The sequence below is a fragment of the Phacochoerus africanus genome, chromosome 2, assembly GCF_016906955.1.
Source record: "Phacochoerus africanus isolate WHEZ1 chromosome 2, ROS_Pafr_v1, whole genome shotgun sequence".
Lineage (NCBI taxonomy): Eukaryota > Metazoa > Chordata > Mammalia > Artiodactyla > Suidae > Phacochoerus > Phacochoerus africanus.
This window is the reverse complement of record NC_062545.1, coordinates 276,590,742-276,609,099: the sequence shown is the minus strand read 5'-3', so window position 1 is coordinate 276,609,099 and position 18,358 is coordinate 276,590,742. Positions and strand designations below refer to the sequence as shown.

Sequence of the window (18,358 nt, the reverse complement as noted above, 5' to 3'; positions counted from 1 at the left end):
GGCCTGGAGCGCGGCGGGCGGGGCCGAAGCGCGGTGGGCGGGGCCAGAGCACGGCGGGCGGTGCGCGGCCCCTTTAAGGCGCGGCCGGGGCGGGCCCTGCGGCGCGGCCCCTTTAAGGCTTGGCCTACGTGGCAGCCGCTGGAGCAGCGGACGGGGAGCGAGGCCGGCCGCCGGGCACTTCCTGTGGAGGCCGCAGCGGGCGCGGGCGCCGACGGGCCGAGCGCCGAGGGAGCGAGCGAGCGAGCGAGCCGAGCCTCCCGCCGCCGCCATGGGCCAGAACGACCTGATGGGCACGGCCGAGGACTTCGCCGACCAGGTGCGGCCTGCGGGCTCGGCCGCCCCTCCCCCGGCCGCCCGCCCGCCCGGAGCCCCCTCCCCCGAGTCCCTCGGCCCCCTCTCCTGAACTACCTCCGGGGCCCCCGCCCGGCCCGCCTGCCGCCCCCGGGCCCGGCCCCGGGCCCCCGGCCGCCCCCAGAGCCGTTCCCCAGCCCGCAGGGCCGCCCCGAGGCCTGGGCCGGGCCCTCCCCGCTCCCGACCCCACCGGACGGATCGCGCCCCCTCCCCCAGCCGGGGCCCTCCCTCCTGGGCTCGCCGCCCGTCCCGGCCTGGGACACCCTCAAGCCCGGCCTCCGGGCCCGGCCTGCCCTTGCGCCGCCTCCCCACCGGGGCTCTGGGTGTGTTCCCGGGCTCCTGCCTGGGCGCCCGGCTCGGTGCCCGGGCCGGCCCCTGCTAGAAAGTGAGGGGTGCGAGTGGCTGCCTCCTGAGAAGGGGCCCGCGGGCCGGGGTGGGGGGTGCTTGCGGAGCGCCCTCTCCATTCTGCACCGTTGAGTGGTCTCTGCGCGCTTTTCCCTTTTTCTGGGCAGTCTTGGGGGGCCGGGCGGGGAGCCGATCCCCAGTAGAGGGTGGTCAGACCGGAGGCCTGGGCGTCCTCCCCGAGGAAGGGGGCTCCCTGTTGTGCATGCCTCCTCCCGAAAGCCCCGGGGCTTTTTCTTTCCTCTTTCCCAGATGTGTCGGAGTGGCGGGGTCCCTTTGACCACTGCCTGCGTTTCCTTCCCGGCTTGGACTCTGCCCTGGGGCTGAAATGAATGGGTATCTAGATGTACACCAGCCGGGGAGGAGGGGAGGCCTGTCTTCCTGCCTGCCCCCTTCCCAGAGTGTACAGGTGGCATTCCGAGCAACAGGGAAGCCCGCGAAGCAGGCGGTTGAGTCAGTGGAAAAGGTGTTTAAAACACGGGTGCGCAGAACCAGGTCTTGCAAGGCGGGAGGAAGGACGGAGCTTCCGTTCTCTTTTTGAATTAAGTTGAGCCCAAAGAACACGGTGGTGTGATTAAGTCCCGCGCCTTTTACTTCTCAGCGTCCGTTTTGTCTACAGACCTTCTACACCCTTATCCCAGGAAGGTCCGGGTCCGGCCCGACTGCCGTGCTCTATCTAACCGGCTCCTTTAATGTGTTTGTGGCTTTGCCAGAGTTAAAAGTAGTGAGGTTACATCTCTAATTTTTTGGAGGGTGCTACCGATTAATCATACTCTGAGGCCGGGCTTATTGGAAGGTAGGTGTGTATATCTGTGTGTGAGATTTTTAAAAAGTGAGTGGATGGAGTTCCCTTGGTGGCACAGTGGTTAACGAATCCAGCTAGGAACCATGAGGTTGTGGGTTCGATCCCTGTCCTCGCTCAGTGAGTTCAGGATCTGGTGTGGTGTAGGCTAGCAGCTACAGCTCCGATTAGACCCCTAGTCTGGGAACCTCCATATGCCGCGGGTGCGGCCCTAGAAAAGACAAAAAAAAAAAAGTGAGTGAAGTTCCCTTGTGCCGCAGTGGGTTAAGGAGTCAGCCTTGTGACTGCTGTGGCTTGGTTTCGATTCCTGGCCTGGGAACTTCTGCATGCTGTCAGCATGCCCCCCCCCCCCCCGCCCCGCCAAAAGTAAGTGGGTTTTCCGAACAGTTATTGGTGAAGAAGATTAAGGGGGGATGTCTCTTTAGTGTGGCCTGCTTGTTGGGTTTTCTGGGCACCGCTTTGCTGCGAGCTGATACTGTAGAGCCAGTTTGGGAGTGAAAACCCGTCTGTCAACATGAAGAAGTAGCTCTTCCTCAGGTCACAGGCGCAGTCCGAAAATTGTATCCTTCGAAAAAACAGTTCACATCGAGAGCTCTCCAAAACCAAAGAGCCTTGCTTTGTTCGTCAGTTTTCATTGACATAATTTTGGTGACCCAGTTTTATTTCCCCAAGTAGCAACTACCTAAGAAGATGGCTCCTTTTAGCCACGGGAGCCATGAGAGTGCTGTACACTCACTCTCCAGCCCGGAAAAACCGTGGTTTTGCAAGTGAATTTCATAACCAAATCTAGATAAAATGTCTCCGATCAAGTTGTTGCCAACTATCAAGTGATAACCGCTCCCACTGCAAAAAAAAAAAAAAAAGGGCTCTTTACATAATCCTTTCTTCTTCTTTCCCTCCATATGTTTTTGTTTGCTTTAAATGAGAGGAGCAGAATCTTGGAACCGGAAAGGCCCTGGGGGCACAGGGTGGGCCGGTTCCAGGTTTACTGTGGGCCAGGGGGCCAGGCTCGCAGGGGCTCTTGGGCTGGCCCCCAGGGAAGCCAGCCTCCCACCTGAGGCTAGGGCCCCGCACAGCATGCTCGGAAGGCCTGGCCTTCCCCTGGTCCAGAGGGAGAGAAAAGCACTAGCACTGCAAGAGGGCTCACTGTCAAAAACCGGGAAAGCACAGGGGACCCAGGCTCTGTCTGCGGGCAGTGCTGGCTCCTGCTGCGAGGTTTTCAGCCCCAGAGCCACCTTGGTGGTAGCAGATGTCGGCAGACACCTCTCTGGAGACTCAGGGAGGCAGGGCCCCGTTCCCTCTACACCCAAAATCAGGAGCCTCTTCTGCCAAACAAAGCAATGGCTGTGGCTGTGGAAGAACTCTGGCCAGCCTGGGGTGGCGCTTTGTGTTTCAACGTGGTATTAAGACAAAGCAGCCGAGAGCACAGGTGCCGGGAGGTTCCCGCTGGTAACGAACCCAACTAGCATCCGTGAGGATACGCGTTTGATCCCTGGCCCTGCTCAGTGGGTTAAGGAGCCAGCGTGGCCGTGAGCTGTGGTGTAGGTTGCAGATGCGGCTTGGATCCAGCGGTGCTGTGGCTGTAGCCGGCAGCTGCAGCTCCAAGACCCCTGGCCTGGGAACTTCCATATGCCACAGGTATGGCCCTTTTTAGACCAAAAAAAAAAAAGTGCTGGGAGCCCAGGCCTTTAAGATGAAAATGACAGTTTGCAGGGGCTGGGAAAATGTCACTGAAGTCACTGATCGCGTAACATGACCGATCCCTTCCAGCCTTGTCCTCAGAAAATAAAAGCAAAAACGAAGGGACAGGGTTTGGCCTGAAACGTCTAGGCCGGGTGAGCGGGACCTCAGGAGGGCCGCATGTCCTCAGCATCAAGGCCAGACCTCCGATGCACCAGCATGGGGCAGGTCCCCCGCACAAACCGCTTGTGTCCCCCGGATCCCCGCGCTCTGGGCTGTGGTGGTTCCATTTTCAGAAGCAGGGAGGGAGGTTGACGCCTCGCGCGGCGCGCGGTGGGCTGAAGTTTGCGGCCCCGAGCTGCCGGGCCGCAGCGTCTCCCCTGTGGGCCTGCAGAGGCGTGGGCCCGGGAGGGTGGTCTGCTTACTTCCTGCTGCTGGCTCTGCCCTGTCACGTCTCTGGCATCAAGCTTCTTGCTCTGGGCAGCCAGGGACAGTGTCCTGCTGCTGGAGAATCTGCTGAGTGCTCTCTACGGGAGCTGGGCATTCGGAAGCCACCTGAGACGGGGGGGGGGGGGGGGGGGGGGGGGAACGGGACTAATGAAGTCAGCAGCCCAAGATCATGTCTGTGCCCTGCAGCTGCCCTCGCTGCCCGTCTGCAGGATATGACTTCCAGGCACATTTGCACCAGTAAATAGGACTATTAGCACTTAATGGCTTCTGCCTGGTGGCTTGTCACCAAGGTGACAGATAAGCTACGTTTGGGGCGCTGCTTTCCAGTGTGGCCTTTGGTATCTGTACCTGTCCTTTGGCAGGACAAAGCCAGTCCCAGGAGCCCTTGCCAGGAACCCCCCTTGGCCTCTGGTCAAGTGTCGGTTGCTAGGATGGCCCTGATAGGATGGCCCCTACGGGACCCTGAACTGGGCTCCCGTAGCCCCAGGAGGTGGAGCGGTGGGCAGGGCTGCGGTTTGTGAGGCTTCTGCAAGGTCAGGTGCAGCCTGGCGCTGCTCTCCTGTGGGTGGGTGCTTTGCCCCATGTGGGCTTTTAGTAAAGAAAGCCAGGCCACCTCTGCAGCTTCAGGCCAGCTGTCACCCCTTTGTGGGCCTTGAGGTGCAGTGCAGACCTCCAGAGCAGCCCTAGGCCACTCTCCGGGGGCTTTGGGCTCACGGACACACAGGTGTGAGTCACCGCGCTCTGGTACCAGCCCTGACTCAGCCTGATGTGCGGGAAGCCTGCCGCCAGGCCCAGGGTCCTAACCTTCCAGGATGGGCGGCCCAGTCCGGCCCTGGAGGAGGGCGGCCCCAGCCCTCGGTGACCCAGGAAGTCTGACCCGGCTTTTTCCTTTGGCTCCACGTTCTCATGAACCAAGAATTGCAGGCTGCTCTCCTCAGGTCCTCTGTCCTGAACACTGAGATGTTCTGAGGTTTGCCAGTGTTTTCTGGGAGCTGCAGGGGCTGTGTGCCATGGTCTCTGTGTCCCAGGGTTGTCTCAGGTGGGGCAGAGCCAAGGGCTCGCCCGTCCCTTTCAGTCCTCAGAAACAGCCGGCGCTGGTGAAGAGCCCCAGCTTTCTGTGGGGACGTCACTCAGGCTGGTGCTGCTCATGTCAGACCCCCGGGCTTGGCGGTGAGGTCCCTGTGGTTCCTGGGAAAGGCCTGCCTGTCCCTGGGATGACAGAGTGTCTGCTCCTCCTCCAGCCCCCCTGGGCGCACGGCCGTGGTGAATTTGGGGCCTGGCGTGCCTGCTGGGTGCCGGCTCGGCCCGGGCCAGGGGCCTGCTTCGGCTCTTCCGCTGCGCCGAGGGGACACTGTCTAAAGCAGCGCGACGTGGGTTCGGGCACCAGGTCTGCACAGCTGAGACCAAGATGCATGCGGGGAAGAAGGTTAAAATTGGGTCTGGTCTCATGTCGCCAAATGAGAGAGGCTCTGGGTCGGCTTGACTTAGGAACTAGCCCTAAACCTGGACCACATGGGACTTCGAAAATCAGATACGTGCTAATTCAGGGCACAGATACCTGAATTTTTGCAGTTTTCCTCCAGAGCAGGGAGGCGTCTGTCTCCTCGGCACGTCTGCACTTGAAGGGCGGCGGGAATTACCTGTCCAAAGGGAACGTTCGCCGCCGCTCTTTAATCCTCTTGACCCAGACACTCGAATTAAGAGTGCAGACGCATCACGGGGGCTTTCAACACCGCGAGTGCCTGGGGAGGCAAGTCGGGACCCCGCCCGGGCGGCGCGCCCTCTCTTGGGGGCCTCGCCATGGCTTCTCCCAGTTCTGGCGTCAAGGTGAGGCCTGTGTCACCACCAGGGCTTCTGCTGGGCCTGGACCTGAGGGTGGCACAGGAGAGCGGAGGGGGCAGTCTTTGTCTCCTGGCAGACTGGGTGGTGACACCGTGGCTGGGCCTTTGGAAATCATTCAGGCCGTGAGGCAGAAAAGGGAGAGCATGTGGACTCAGCTGTCCCTGGGCCTCCTGATCTGCTATGTCTACACCCGTAGTCCACCTGTGCGCCTGCGTCTCTTCTCTGCAGGAGTCCAGGATTCACAGAGGAGGCTCTGGGATGGCCTTTTTTGTCTTTTTAGGGCCGCGCCTGGGGCAGGCACATGAAGGTTCCCAGGATAGGGGTTGAAATGGAGCTACAGCTGCCGGCCACCGCCACAGCCACACCAGATCCAAGCCGTGTCTGTGACCTACACCATAGCCCATAGCAATGCCAGATCGTTAACCCACTGAGCAAAGCCAGAGATTGAACCTGCGTCCTCATGGATACTAGTCAAATTCACTTCCGCCGAGCCACGATGGGAACTCCTTTTTTTTTTTTTTTTTTTTTGTGAAGGCGAAACAAGGTCTCTCTTGTCCTTCTCTCGCCTGCTTGTTAAAGTTGGACAGACTCTTCACAACCGTTAGCCCCGCTGTCCTTGCTTTGTGGAAGGAACGTAGAGACCCCCTTGCCCCGCCAGAAGTCACTCGGCCCATCCGCCCTCCCTGGGGTCGGAGCCTGTGCTGCCGCCCCTGCTACCCGCGTGCTTGATCGGCCAGGTGTCTGTCTCACACTGTGACTGTGGCCCCGCTTCCGTGGGGGTCAAGGGCTGAGCAGACTCAGGCTCCAGGCTGTGAGGGGAGTGGACACCCGGCTGGTAGCCGCTCCCTCTGTGCCTCCTGCAGGCAGCCGGGCCGGGCTGTGCTGACCGAGCCGGAGCGGACCAGCGCCTGCTTGGTCTGGACAGCCAGAGAGAGGCTCCTTTACCGTGTCCACAGCTCGAGTACTTGCTAGGACTTTTAAGCAGCTTGTCAAATGCCAGAAATTAAGCAATGCTTTCGGAGTTGCAGCAGGTGAAGGATCCAGCACTGTCAGCGCCGTGGCTGGAGTTGAGTCCCTGCCCTGGCGCTTTTCATGCCGTGGGTGCAGCTTAACAAAAAGTGCTCCTTTATATACATTTATTCCAACAACGGGTTTAACCTACCTCTGAGGGGTTGCGGCATTCATTCGCCTGTCCCTTGAGGGGTCAGGCTCCCAGGTGCCCTTTAGACTCTGGCTCCTGACACCTTGGTCATGTGGGTGGGTCCCGATCTTTCTCCTGAGTCCTGCTGTGTTATCGTGTGGCAGAGGGTTTCGTTCCCTTTGTACCTCAGCTTCGAATGCTTGGTCAGATCGAGTGCATGTGGCTCACCGGGCTGACGTCTGTACCTCAGTGGTGACTTGTGTATTTGTGCCCTAATCACCCATCATAAATGGCGTCACTCGCACGGAGCAGGAGGAAGTGACGTGCCTTCTCTCTGACATTTGCAGTGACTTTACACGCCTAAATGTCGTGGCTGTTGAAGCAGTTGTTAGTGTGATTTTTTTTTCCTTCTTTTTAGGGCCGCACCCACGGCACAGGAGGTTCCCAGGCCAGGGGTCACATCGGAGCTACAGCTGCCGGCCTACGCCACAGCCACAGCAGCAGCAACGCGGGATCTGAGCCACGTCTGTGACCTACACCACAGCTCGCGGCAACGCTGGATCCTTAACCCACCGAGCGAGGCCAGGGATCGCGTCCATGTCCTCACGGACACCACGATGGGTTCTTAACCTGCTGAACCTCAATGTGATCTATCGTGATCTTCATTTGATTTGCTCTGGGCTCCACGGGCTCTTTTTTTTTTTTGCCATTTCTTGGGCCGCTCCCGCGGCATATGGAGGTTCCCCAGGCTAGGGGTCGAATCGGAGCTGCAGCCACCGGCCTACACCAGAGCCACAGCAGCGCGGGATCCGAGCCGCATCTGCAACCTACACCACAGCTCACGGCAACGCCGGATCCTTAACCCACTGGGCAAGGGCAGGGACCGAACCCGCAACCTCACGGTTCCTGGTCGGATTCGTTAACCACTGCGCCACGACGGGAACTCCTCCACGGGCTCTTAAAAGAACCCAGAACTTTGTAGCCTCGGTGGCCCCGACTAGCCCTTTATCACAGTGCCACACATGCAGCCCAGGCCGGTCTTGCGCTTCCTCCCCCGACCTCGGGGCTGGGAGCGGCTCTTCCCGGCTTCATGCACACATGGGGCTAGAAGCTGGCATCTCTGCTCACGGCCCAGAGATTTTGGATGTGCAAACGTGTGAGCTTGTCGCCTGGGCACCATGAGGCCCTCTGGTCCTGGGAGCCTGGCTGTCACCTGAGCGGACCCTTGTCCCAGGAGCACGCTCAGCTCAAGTCGGAGGGGCTCAGGACAACTCTACGGTGGCCCGGAGGCCAGGGCTCAGCCCAGTGTGACCACTAGGCCAGGCCCCGCCTTGAAGGGGGGTGGGGGTTGGTCAGTGCAGCTCCGTCTGTCTGTCGAAGGAGAGGCTGCGCTCGAGGGCGTGGGCGCTCTTTCCCAGGGGACATGTGGCCAGGTCTGGAGGCGGTTTTGGTGGTCACGCTTAAGCGAGGCTGCTCCCAGCCTTCACGCAGGACGCCCCCCCAGCAAAGACCGAGCTGGTGCAAAAAGCAGTAGGGCTGCGGGGGAGCTGTTCTGGGCCAGGTGGTCTCCGAGGGTCGACTCCGTCTCTCGTTCATTGGTTCTGATTTGCCCATGCCCTTGGCAGGGGGTAGGAGCCTTGGCCCGTGGCAGCTGCATGTGTGATGAATTGTAGTTGCCACTCACACAGGTTGCTGAGGTGACAGAGGGTCATCGGGCCCCGACCCGGGGCAGGGTGGGGGGCAGAGGCCAGGCAGGGCTCCGGAGCCTGCGGCGCCCCCTCACGCTGCTCCCCGGCCCGCAGTTCCTGCGCGTCACCAAGCAGTACCTGCCGCACGTGGCTCGCCTGTGCCTGATCAGCACTTTCCTGGAGGACGGCATCCGCATGTGGTTCCAGTGGAGCGAGCAGCGCGACTACATCGACACCACCTGGAACTGCGGCTACCTGCTGGCCTCCTCCTTCGTGTTCCTCAACCTGCTGGGACAGCTGAGTGAGTGCTCCCCGCGCCAGGGGGGCAGCTGGGCCCCCCCCGGGGGGGGGGGCGGCGGCTGGGCGGTGGCGGGGGGCTCTGAGGGTTGCCGTGCGCTCTGGGTTTGGGGGCCCAGAGCAGGAGCTGCTGGAGTCAGGGACCTGGGTGGGCCCGCGAGGAGCCAAGGCCCCTGGAGCCCAGGCGGTCTGCGAAGGAGAAACAGGTAAATGGAGACGCGCACTGCTCCCTTGGCCTCAGGTCTCACCCCGTCCCTGACCTCCGCCCCCGGGGCCGGAAAGGGACCTGTTCCTTCTGGTCCCTCCTGAAGTCCCACAGTAGAGCTTCCTCTGGTGGACGGCCGCCTCTGGGACACAGCCGCTCTCTGTGGCAAGGGACCCACTTTCGGGACCAGAGGTTTTGATAAGTAGAGGCCCGTAGCTCTGCCGATCACGATTCTCCCAGAAGTCGCTTTCTGCCCAGGGAAGGCGGTTGGGGCGCTGCCGCACCAGAGGGCCAGGTGGGGGGCCGCAGCCTGACCCCGGCCTCCCCCTCCACAGCTGGCTGCATCCTGGTGCTGAGCAGGAACTTCGTGCAGTACGCCTGCTTTGGGCTCTTCGGGATCATAGCGCTGCAGGTAAGCGGTGCGGGGCCGGGCTCCCACGTGGCCTTGCTCTGGCTGGCAGAGCTGCTGGTGAAAAGGCCCGTCTGAGGATTCAGTATCACTCCCTATCCAGCCCTGTGTCTGCCCAGAACACCTTCCCGAGAAATTGCTAGACGGTCCCCAGGAAGCTCAGGAAGGGCGGACAGCTGGGTGCCACCTTTTGCCACTTTCCTGAGTTTCCTGTGACAAGGGGACAAAACGCGAGGCTGCTGCAGCCAGAACACTGTTTTGTTATTGTTTTGCTTCAGCAGGAAGAGCATTAGGAGTTCCCTTTGTGGCATAGTGGATACTCTGACGAGCATCCACGAGGGTGCAGGTTCGATCCCTGGCCCCGCTCAGTGGGTTAAGGATCTGGCGTTGCCGTGAGCTGTGGTGTGGGTTGCAGACGCGGCTTGGATCCCGCGTTGCTGTGGCTCTGGTGTAGGCCGGTGGTTACAGCTCCAATTCGACCCCTAGCCTGGGAACCTCCATATGCCGTCATGGGTGCTGCCCTAAAAAGCAAAAAGAAGAGGAAGAAGAGGAGCATCTAGGTCCTCAGCCAGAGTGTGAACACACACCTACCCCTTGGGCACAGCTCTCAGGAAGCAGGTGCTTGTGAAACAGGTCCGGGGCCACCCGCACGCCCCAGAAACGCTGAGCTTGGAGCCGTCGGCGTCCCGCGGGCTGCGTGTCCTCTGGGTTTCCGTTCTCCGACGTTGGAAGACCTGCCTGGTGGCGGTCATGCTCTAGAAACGCTGCTTTGTTGTGACTCCTGTGTCTGTCTCTTCTCTGTGTCCGCAGACGATTGCCTACAGCATTTTGTGGGACTTGAAGTTTCTGATGAGGTAGGTGCGTCCTGCCCGTCAGCTTAGTGCGCGTTCCTCCCCCTCCTGAGCCCAGAAACCACTGCGTGGAATACGTGTCTTTGGGTCCAGACGGTGCTTCTTAGAATCTGTAGTGGACTTTGCTGAAGGCTTTTCCTCCCCCACCGGGGGCCCCAGGGGACAACGAGGTCCCCTCCTGACCCTGGACGTCATGAGGGGGCTTGAGGGACACACTTGCTCCCAGGGACCCAGCTGGTCAGCAGGAGAGCCCAGGCCAGGCCCGGGTCCCCAGAGAGGGGCACGGACGTACCCGTGTCTAGCGTGCGGCTTTCCTGTCCACCCGTGTAAGCAAGTGTGTGCTCCCGCCGGGGCCTCCCGCCCTGGCCTGAGGGGCACTCGCCGGGCCCCAGGAGCCTTGGCGACCAGCGCGGCCTTTCTGTTCCGCAGGAACCTGGCCCTGGGAGGCGGCTTGCTGCTGCTCCTGGCGGAGTCGCGTTCCGAAGGGAAGAGCATGTTCGCGGGCGTGCCCACCATGCGCGAGAGCTCCCCCAAGCAGTACATGCAGCTGGGGGGCAGGGTCTTGCTGGTCCTGATGTTCATGACGCTGCTTCACTTTGACGCCAGCTTCTTCTCGGTGAGCCTTCCTGCCTAGCCGGGCCCTGTCCTTCCCGAAGGGGCGCTGCCCTCCCTGCTTGTCTCCAGGCAGAACAGCTGGGGGGCCCTGGAATGACCCTGTTAGAGGAAGCATCGCCGTCGGGCTCTTGTGTGCCAGGAGGCTGGCTTTCGGACAGAGCGCGCCCCAGCTCTCCCCGACCTCGCCGAGGGGTCGTGGTGAGCCAGCCTGCCGCTGCCGGTTCACTACGCCGACTCGGGTTTTCTTGCCTCCTCTCCCCTCGTGCCTTTAGCGTGGACTGTTTGCATGCCAGGCGTTGGGGCTGCAGCGCCGAAGGCCCTGTCCTTGTCCCCCAGGAGCATACAGAGCAGGTCTTCACAGCCCCTGGCCCGGCGAGGTGCCCAGGAGGGCTCCTGGCGCTGGGTTGGTTCTGAGAAGCGCCGGGAACACGGTTTCGGCTCAGAGGTCCCCCAGGCTCAGACTTGAGTGGGTCTCGGGAACTCACAGCCCGTTCGTTGGAGACTTTGACTCTCCGCAAAGCCCTCAGCGTCGCAGCCTTGCTTGTCGGCTGCCCCAGCGCGGCAGCTGTCGTCTTTCTTCCCTGCTCGGGACGCCGGCGCTCAGCCCGGCCTGTTCCTCGCCGCTGCGGAGACTCCGACGCGGGCGGGCGGACCGTGCCTGTGTATGAGACGGGACGCGGCGCCTCCCCCGCGTCTGTGTTGACATCTCCCCTCCCGCCTGTGCAGATTCTCCAGAACATCGTGGGCACAGCTCTGATGATTTTGGTGGCCATTGGCTTTAAAACCAAGCTGGCTGCTTTGACTCTTGTGGTCTGGCTGTTCGCGATCAACGTCTACTTCAACGCCTTCTGGACCATTCCTGTCTACAAGCCCATGCACGACTTCCTGAAGTACGACTTCTTCCAGACCATGTCGGTGATCGGCGGCTTGCTCCTGGTGGTGGCCCTGGGCCCTGGGGGCGTGTCCATGGACGAGAAGAAGAAAGAGTGGTAACAGACCCCCCTCCCTGCCTGGCTGGGACCCGTGGCCGTCGGACTGGTCCAGGGTGGATTCGGCGTACCTGCCGGCGTTTGTCCCCTCCTCCCCCCCTCCCTGGGTAAAGGCACAGATGTTGTGAGAACTTTATTTGCAGACACCTGATAGTGATGGCTAAATCTGCTCTGGACCCACGACCTGGCATCTGACCACTCGGAGCTGCTGGTCCTCGGTCAGCGCCTCCCTCCCCAGGGCAGAGCCGCAGCCTCCAGGAGCGAGTGGCTGCTTGGCTGGGGCCTCTCAGTCCTGGTTTTTGTTTCTTTCTTGGGGTGGAGGACCTTCAAGCTGTACTGTGAGCAGATACACTTGTGTATCATTCAAAGCAGTCTCCCTCTTATTATTTTTTAAAAGTTTACGTTTTTAGCTAAAACTACTCAATGATTTGGGATGGCCCAGCCAAACAACACACTGGTTCAAAATCACACCGGTGGCTTCCACGTTGTTTCTGCCCTGCATTCTGATACTTTATAGGGACAGTGAGGACATTTAGAAAACCCCCAAACCCAAAGAATAAGGCAGTATTAGAGGGTGACCGAGGCTGCTCTTAATGGTAACCGGTATTGATCAGAAAATTGGCTCCGATTGGTGGTCTTTATGGGTGATACTCTGGGAGCAGTAGTGGCTCAAGGGGGGACGGTGACCCTGGGGAAGCCGCCTGGAGCCCACGGGGACCCGCCGCCCTGGCCTGGCAGCACGTCTGCACGTGGGCCTCGACTCCCGTGGGACCAGCCTGGGAGCAGCTGTCACCGAGGGGCCGGGCGGGCTCTCAGACCAGTTACCTCACGCTGACCTTGTCCCAGAGCCACGGCTGCAGCTGGGCCGGTGCTGCCCGGCCGTCTCCACCGCGGGGCTCCCCGAGGCCGCGCAGCCACCTCTCCCCATTTTCGCCAGGCTCCTGCTTGCTCAGATTGCATATTTGCTATGCTGAATGCAGCCCAAATTACTTTTCACGATTTGTGATGCCTTACCGATTGGATCTCGATCCTGTATTTAAAGTTTTCTAACATTGCCTTACACTGTGTTTCTCTTCTTGGGGGGGGTGGGCGCTGCTGTCCGCTCCTCTGCCTCGTAGCGGGTGCCACGAGCAGGGGGAACACATGTGCCTCCCACTGTCCTCTCCCAGGTCCCTCTGGGGGTCAGGCCGACCCGGTGAGGCCGGCCCCACTCGGAACGAGGCCCGCCTTGGAGCGCCCGTACCCTCTCTGGTCTGTCAGCTGGGGCGCAAGCCCGAGGGCCCCCACCCTGGGGCTAATGGGCTGGGCCTGAGCCAGGCCCCACGTCTGCCTTCCAGACCAGCGGTGTGGTGGGGAGCGCCGCCACCCCTGCCCAGGGCGGCTCACGGGGCGGGGGAGGCCAGCTCTTGCCCCCTAGTGCTCTTAGAGCCTCCCTGGCTCAGCAGCCGGGACCGAAATGAGGTCAGGGGAGTGGTGGCCACCTGGCCAGCACCCGCCGGTGCCCTAGCCCCTGTGGAGGGCTGCCCCAGGATGCTTCTCACCCCCCCCAGGGCCCACTCCCCTGGCCTGCGTGTTGACTTCCCCCCAGTCACTGGGGTGCTCCCACACGAGGGGTGGTCTCAACCTGGGTGGGTGGGGGTCTCTTCCTCATTCCCACAGCGCCACAGCCCCAGGGAGCACCCCCTCAGCCAGGTCGCAGTTACTGCGTGGCTCTGTTTTTGGTGTAGCTCCCTCCCCCCAGGCCACCCTCACGTGGGGGGGTTGTTCCTGCCCCCCACCCCCACCGAGCTCAGGGGGCTAGTGCATAGTGGGGGGGGTACACGCCTCTGCTGGGAGGCGGGAGAGCCAGGACCCACCAATTGGTTTTGGCAAACCAATTTCTGAAAAAGTTTTGGCTTTATGTGGGAAATAGATATGAATCTCATTTTATGCTGTATTTTATATCTTAGTTGTGTTTGAAAACATTTTGATTTTTGGAGACACGACAAAATAATAAATAATGGCATTTGTTGTATGCAGTGTGAGCCTCTGGTGTTGTCCAGCCAGGGGGAGCCTGTCCAGGGCGCTGCTCTGGTGCCCCGCCCGGCTTCACCGAAGGCCACGTCCAGGCAGAATTCTTCCCTCGGGGCCCCTGCTGCCTCCTGGGTGTGGGTGTGAGACCCGCAGAGGAGGAGTGGATGGAGCAGGCCTTGGCCATCCCACCAGTTCAGAGATGCTGGCGGGTGGCTGGGACACGGGGTGGACGCCCAGGGGGTTCTCGAAAGGCTCTCGGGGTCTTCTCCAGCCTTTATTAACCCGACTGCTTAAAAGAGCTGAAGGTCTTTGGTTTGCAGTGATGACTCTTGAACTTCTTTTTCACCGAGCTGGACTGCTTCTGTGGCACGAACAGAATTCCCGTCAGCAGAGGTGTCCCAGCCTGCCGGAGGGTTGGGGAGGGGGGGCCCAGCCCGCAGAGAGGGAGGGGCTGCCGTGGACACTGCTGAGCAGCTCCCTGCCCGCGGCCTCCACGACCCCTGCACCCCGGGTGCTGCCTCACTACTGAAGGGCCCAGAGCCTCTATTCCCACCCCAGCCTCGGGGTGAAGGCCCCTCCCTCGATCGAAGTGCCAGTGCCGCGCTCGGGCACCTGTGCCCTGGATCAGCGGTCTTGGACCCGCCTGGGCACCCGCTTCCCAGCGCGTGCAGGCAGCCCCGGCGCTGGCCTGCCTTGTGTGTGTGGTTGGCTTGGCGTTTCACTTGGGAGGAAGGGTTTTAGCTTTTCTCGAGTTGAAAACCAGCACTTCAGGGAGCCGGCGCCGTGGCCGTGCGGGCGGCCTGGGGAGCACCCACCTGCCGGCGCTTGAGGACCCGCTCCCGGCCCACGGCCGTGTGCTCGCCGTGTCCGGGGCCCGTCGCTCTGGGGCGCCGTGGCTTCTCGTCCTCCTCGTCGGTCAGGAGGTCGTCGTTGCCGTCCCCGTGCTCGGTCCCTCCCAGGTCCTTTCTAGTGAACAGCTCGGCTGGAAGGGGCAGGATGCTGGGCTGTTGCAGGTTGCGCGGGGACCGAGCCGAGCCCAGGCCGGGAGGCCCCCAGCTGCTGACACGGGCAGGGGACGCGTTCCAACTTACGTGGGTACAGGTCTGTCATGCTGTCGTCACTGTCACTTGGGGCTGTGCCATCGTCGCTGGACACGGGTTCCCAGAAGGCTTGTCCGGGGCGAGCTGGCCCGTCGCTTTCTGGCCGGTCCTCCCTCCTCTTCCTCTTGTGCAGGAGGCCGGCGGGCACGAAGGCCACACCCTGCTCCTGACACGCCTCATCTGGGAGACACACCAGCTCGCCGTCTGCTTTCTCTCCACGTCACCCTGGGGCTCAGGGCTGAGCTGGGGGGTGGGGGAGGCAGGGCCCCCCCCACCCCCCAGCAACATGGGTAAAACAGTGTGGAAGCTGGCAGCGCCTGTTGGCCCAGTTCCTACTGGGACGGGAGGGCAGTGTGGGGCGCGGGCCAGGGGGCAGGACGACGGCAGAGGGCTGTGGGCCTGCAGCACCTGCTCCTCTGGCTCCAGTCAGGCTCCGGGAGGTAGCGGCTGGAGGGCACTGAGCAGGCCCAGTGGCCGGGACCACCCCCCCCCCCACACCCCGGATGGTGGGGCTCAGTGGAAGTTGGTGCTTGGCTCTTACTGACCCTTGGCTCAGAGCAGAGAGCGGGGATGAGGCTGCTCTGGGAAGGCCTCGCTGCAGCCACTGTCCCCTCCCGCATGGAGAACTAAGAGGTGGGTTTCTGCAGTGCACCCTCCAAAGTCAGCAGAGGCCAGGCCAGTGCAGCTCCCTTGGGGGAGGGGCTCTCCCTGCCCCCCCCCACCCTCCTGCCATCGTCACTCATGGCGCAGACAAGCCCTGCCAGGCCCTGGCCCCGTGTCACTGCCCATTTCTGCCCACCTCCAGGGTCCTACCCCCTGCTTCATCGCTGCCATCTGCCCCCTGGCCCACAGCAGCCTTGTCACCACCGGAACGCACACGTGACCAGGTGTCCCTGCTGCCTCCTCATCCTGCATCATAACTACTCTTCCTGGAGAGGAAACGGCCCCGTCCTGCTGGCCCAGCGTCCCTACCTTCCTCACCTGGGCTGTCAAACCCACTGACCCTGCTCCACCCGGACCGCTGCCCCCCACCTCACGCCTGGCTCTGTCCCCACCGTGCCACCTCCATCAAATCTCAGGTCACTCTCCCATCCTCATCGTCCCTTCGGTGGCGTTGCTGAGTCCACCGCTTCCGTCCTGGAACTCCCGTCTGCCCCCAACACGGCTCCACCGGGCTCCTCTGCCCCTTCCCGGGCCCCTGCTCCTTTCTCAGCTCGCCACGGACACAAACGCCACCTCTGTGGCAGTGACCTGCCCATGATCTCATGGCCGCCCTCCCGGATACACCTCAACTTGTAAAGCTGAAGGGAATGTTTCTTCTGGCCACGGCCCGCAGCGGCTTGACGTGGGCTCTCAGCTCCCAGGCCAGGGGTTGGACCTGAGCCATAGTAGTGAAAGCACCGTGTCCTAACCACTGGACCACCAGGGAGCTCCCCACGGGAACTTTCAATTTTCCTGGGAAAGCCGTGAGACTCCAGCCTCCCAACTTCCTGATGCTGTCACCTGCTGGGTCCCAAGCCAGGAATTCGGGGATCACGGCTGATTCCTTCCTCTCCCTGCCTTCCCGCATCTGCTGATTACCCACAAAACCGTAAAAAGCTGTTCATGCCTCTCCACCTTCCCCACCAGCACCTGGAGACCCAGCCAAGAGCATCTTCGCCTGAACGACTGCCCTGCTGCTGGGAGGCTGCTCTCCTCTCAGAGCCACGGGTGATCCTGAGACACAAACTGCAGGCTGGGGCCTCCTTTAATGCCCTCAGGGCGTCCCACTCCAGGGCTGGTCCCCGCCTGCCCCTCTAACACGCCCCCTTGCCTGGTGGCGCCATGGCCGTCCTGCAGAACCTCCCACAGCCAAGCGATTTTCTAGACTTTGCACAGACTCTCCTGTACCTGGAGCCCTCTCCACGCCCGTGGCACGTCCCTTCATCTCAGTCCAAAGAGAAAGGCTCAGAGCCTTTAGCAGACTGCCTGTGTGAGGCAGGCCCACCCCACGTTGCTCTGCGCCATTCTCTTCACAGGGCTTTGCACGACCCACGTTCCTCTGGAGTCGGCTTCTGGCTCTACCCCGTCTCTACTGTTGCCCACCTCTTCCTGGTGCTGCAACCCAGCCCGGTGCATCTACCAACTACCACTGAAGGATGACCATGCTGCTGCCGCCGCCGCCTTCTAGGGAGCTGGTCCAGCGGGAAGGCTGGCGGGCTGCGTCCCCCCTTCGGCTACTTACATTTCTGCAGCGCCCTCTGGTACCGACGGCCCCGGGTGTGCCTCAGCACATGCTCTGGGGACTTGTTGATGTGTCGCAGGGTGAGTTTGCAGAACAGCTGGTGCCTGAGGGGACAGTTCACAAGCGATGTTCCAGACCAGTGGCTGTCCACTGTGGCTGCTCTTAGAATCACCCCGGAGAGTCTGAGCGGGGGAGGTCTACCATGTGGCTTGGGCAGTGGGAGTCTTTTTTTTTCGGCTGCACCCACGGCATGGCGAAATCCCTGAGCTAGGGATTGCAGCCATGCCACAGCAGTGACAATGCCAGAGCCTTAACCGTGAGGCCACCAGGGAACTTTGGGATTCTTAAGAGCTTCCAAGCACTTGTACTCTGAGCTGGGGGGGAAACCCCTCCCCAGACAGTGGCGTCTCAATAGGCGGAGCCAGCCTCTCCAGACTGCTCCAGCGCTGGTGACAGCCTGGGAAGGTGTGCGACAGTGGGAGCATCTGCCAGCGCCCTCTTCATTAAGACTAGTATTGTCCAGCGGGTGCTCTCAGCTAAATCAAAGTTCTTTTCAACTAAAGATAAAATGCCAGCGTTCGAACCTCAGGTGACAAAGCACAAGCGCTCCAACCCTCTATGAAGCAAAGAGGCCCAGGAGACAAACCTCACCTTTACAAAAAAGCAAACATGCACGGGGACCGGGCCTCGCCTGAGGTCCCAGGTGACGCCCAGCTCCAGGATTCCCACCTGGATCTCGGGGGCCCTAACTCAAGGGAGGGTGGGCGCCGCGGAACTGGTGGCGTCTTAGAGGAGCGCCCACCTAGCGGGGAGGGGTCGGGGCTGCGGAGTCTACCCGGCCATAGCCAGACTCAGCACGAGGAACTGTCCCACCCCGGGCCTCCCCGGCAGTGCCCGCCCCGCCTCCGGCTCGTACGGGTTCTTGGTGCTGGGCACGATGTGCGGCTCGAACTCGGCGTAGTCGAAGGCCGGGGAGGCGCGCACCAGCCGCTGGTACTTCTTGCCGCGGGTGTAGACTTGGAGCTCGGGCAGGCGGCAAGGCAGCTCATGACCCGTCAGAGCGCACCTCACCTGCCGGCGGGAGAGCGGGGCGGTCAGGGAGGCCGGGCAGCCGGGGTCCCGGGGGGCGGTCTGGGGGTCCCGATCCCGCCGCCCACCTTGAGGGCGCCGGGCTCCAGACGCAGACTCGGGTGCTCGCGCAGGAAGGCGAGCACTTCGGCCGGCGGCTCGCTCATGGTCCCACGCGCCCGGGACCCGCAGCTGAGCGCCGCTGGACCACGTGGGCCGGGGGCGGGGCCG

General features: G+C 61.9%; 2 protein-coding genes across 2 annotated transcripts; one reads left to right on the top strand and one right to left on the bottom strand.

Moving 5' to 3' along the window:
* The first annotated feature begins 121 nt into the window (after window positions 1-121).
* Window positions 122-12,782, top strand: SURF4 (surfeit 4). Its single transcript, XM_047768823.1, has 6 exons — window positions 122-316; window positions 8,471-8,657; window positions 9,194-9,270; window positions 10,078-10,121; window positions 10,548-10,734; window positions 11,460-12,782. The coding sequence occupies exons 1-6, from the start codon at window positions 269-271 to the stop codon at window positions 11,724-11,726; spliced, it is 810 nt and encodes a 269-aa protein (XP_047624779.1). The 5' UTR covers window positions 122-268; the 3' UTR covers window positions 11,727-12,782.
* Window positions 12,783-13,631: 849 nt separating this feature from the next.
* SURF2 (surfeit 2) lies at window positions 13,632-18,347 on the bottom strand. The gene is made up of 6 exons (XM_047768824.1): window positions 18,217-18,347; window positions 17,976-18,130; window positions 17,060-17,163; window positions 14,827-15,015; window positions 14,551-14,717; window positions 13,632-14,096 (listed from the first exon to the last, which is right to left on the bottom strand). Exons 1-6 carry the CDS (start codon window positions 18,292-18,294, stop codon window positions 14,013-14,015), a joined length of 777 nt encoding a protein of 258 aa, XP_047624780.1. The 5' UTR covers window positions 18,295-18,347; the 3' UTR covers window positions 13,632-14,012.
* Window positions 18,348-18,358: the final 11 nt, after the last annotated feature.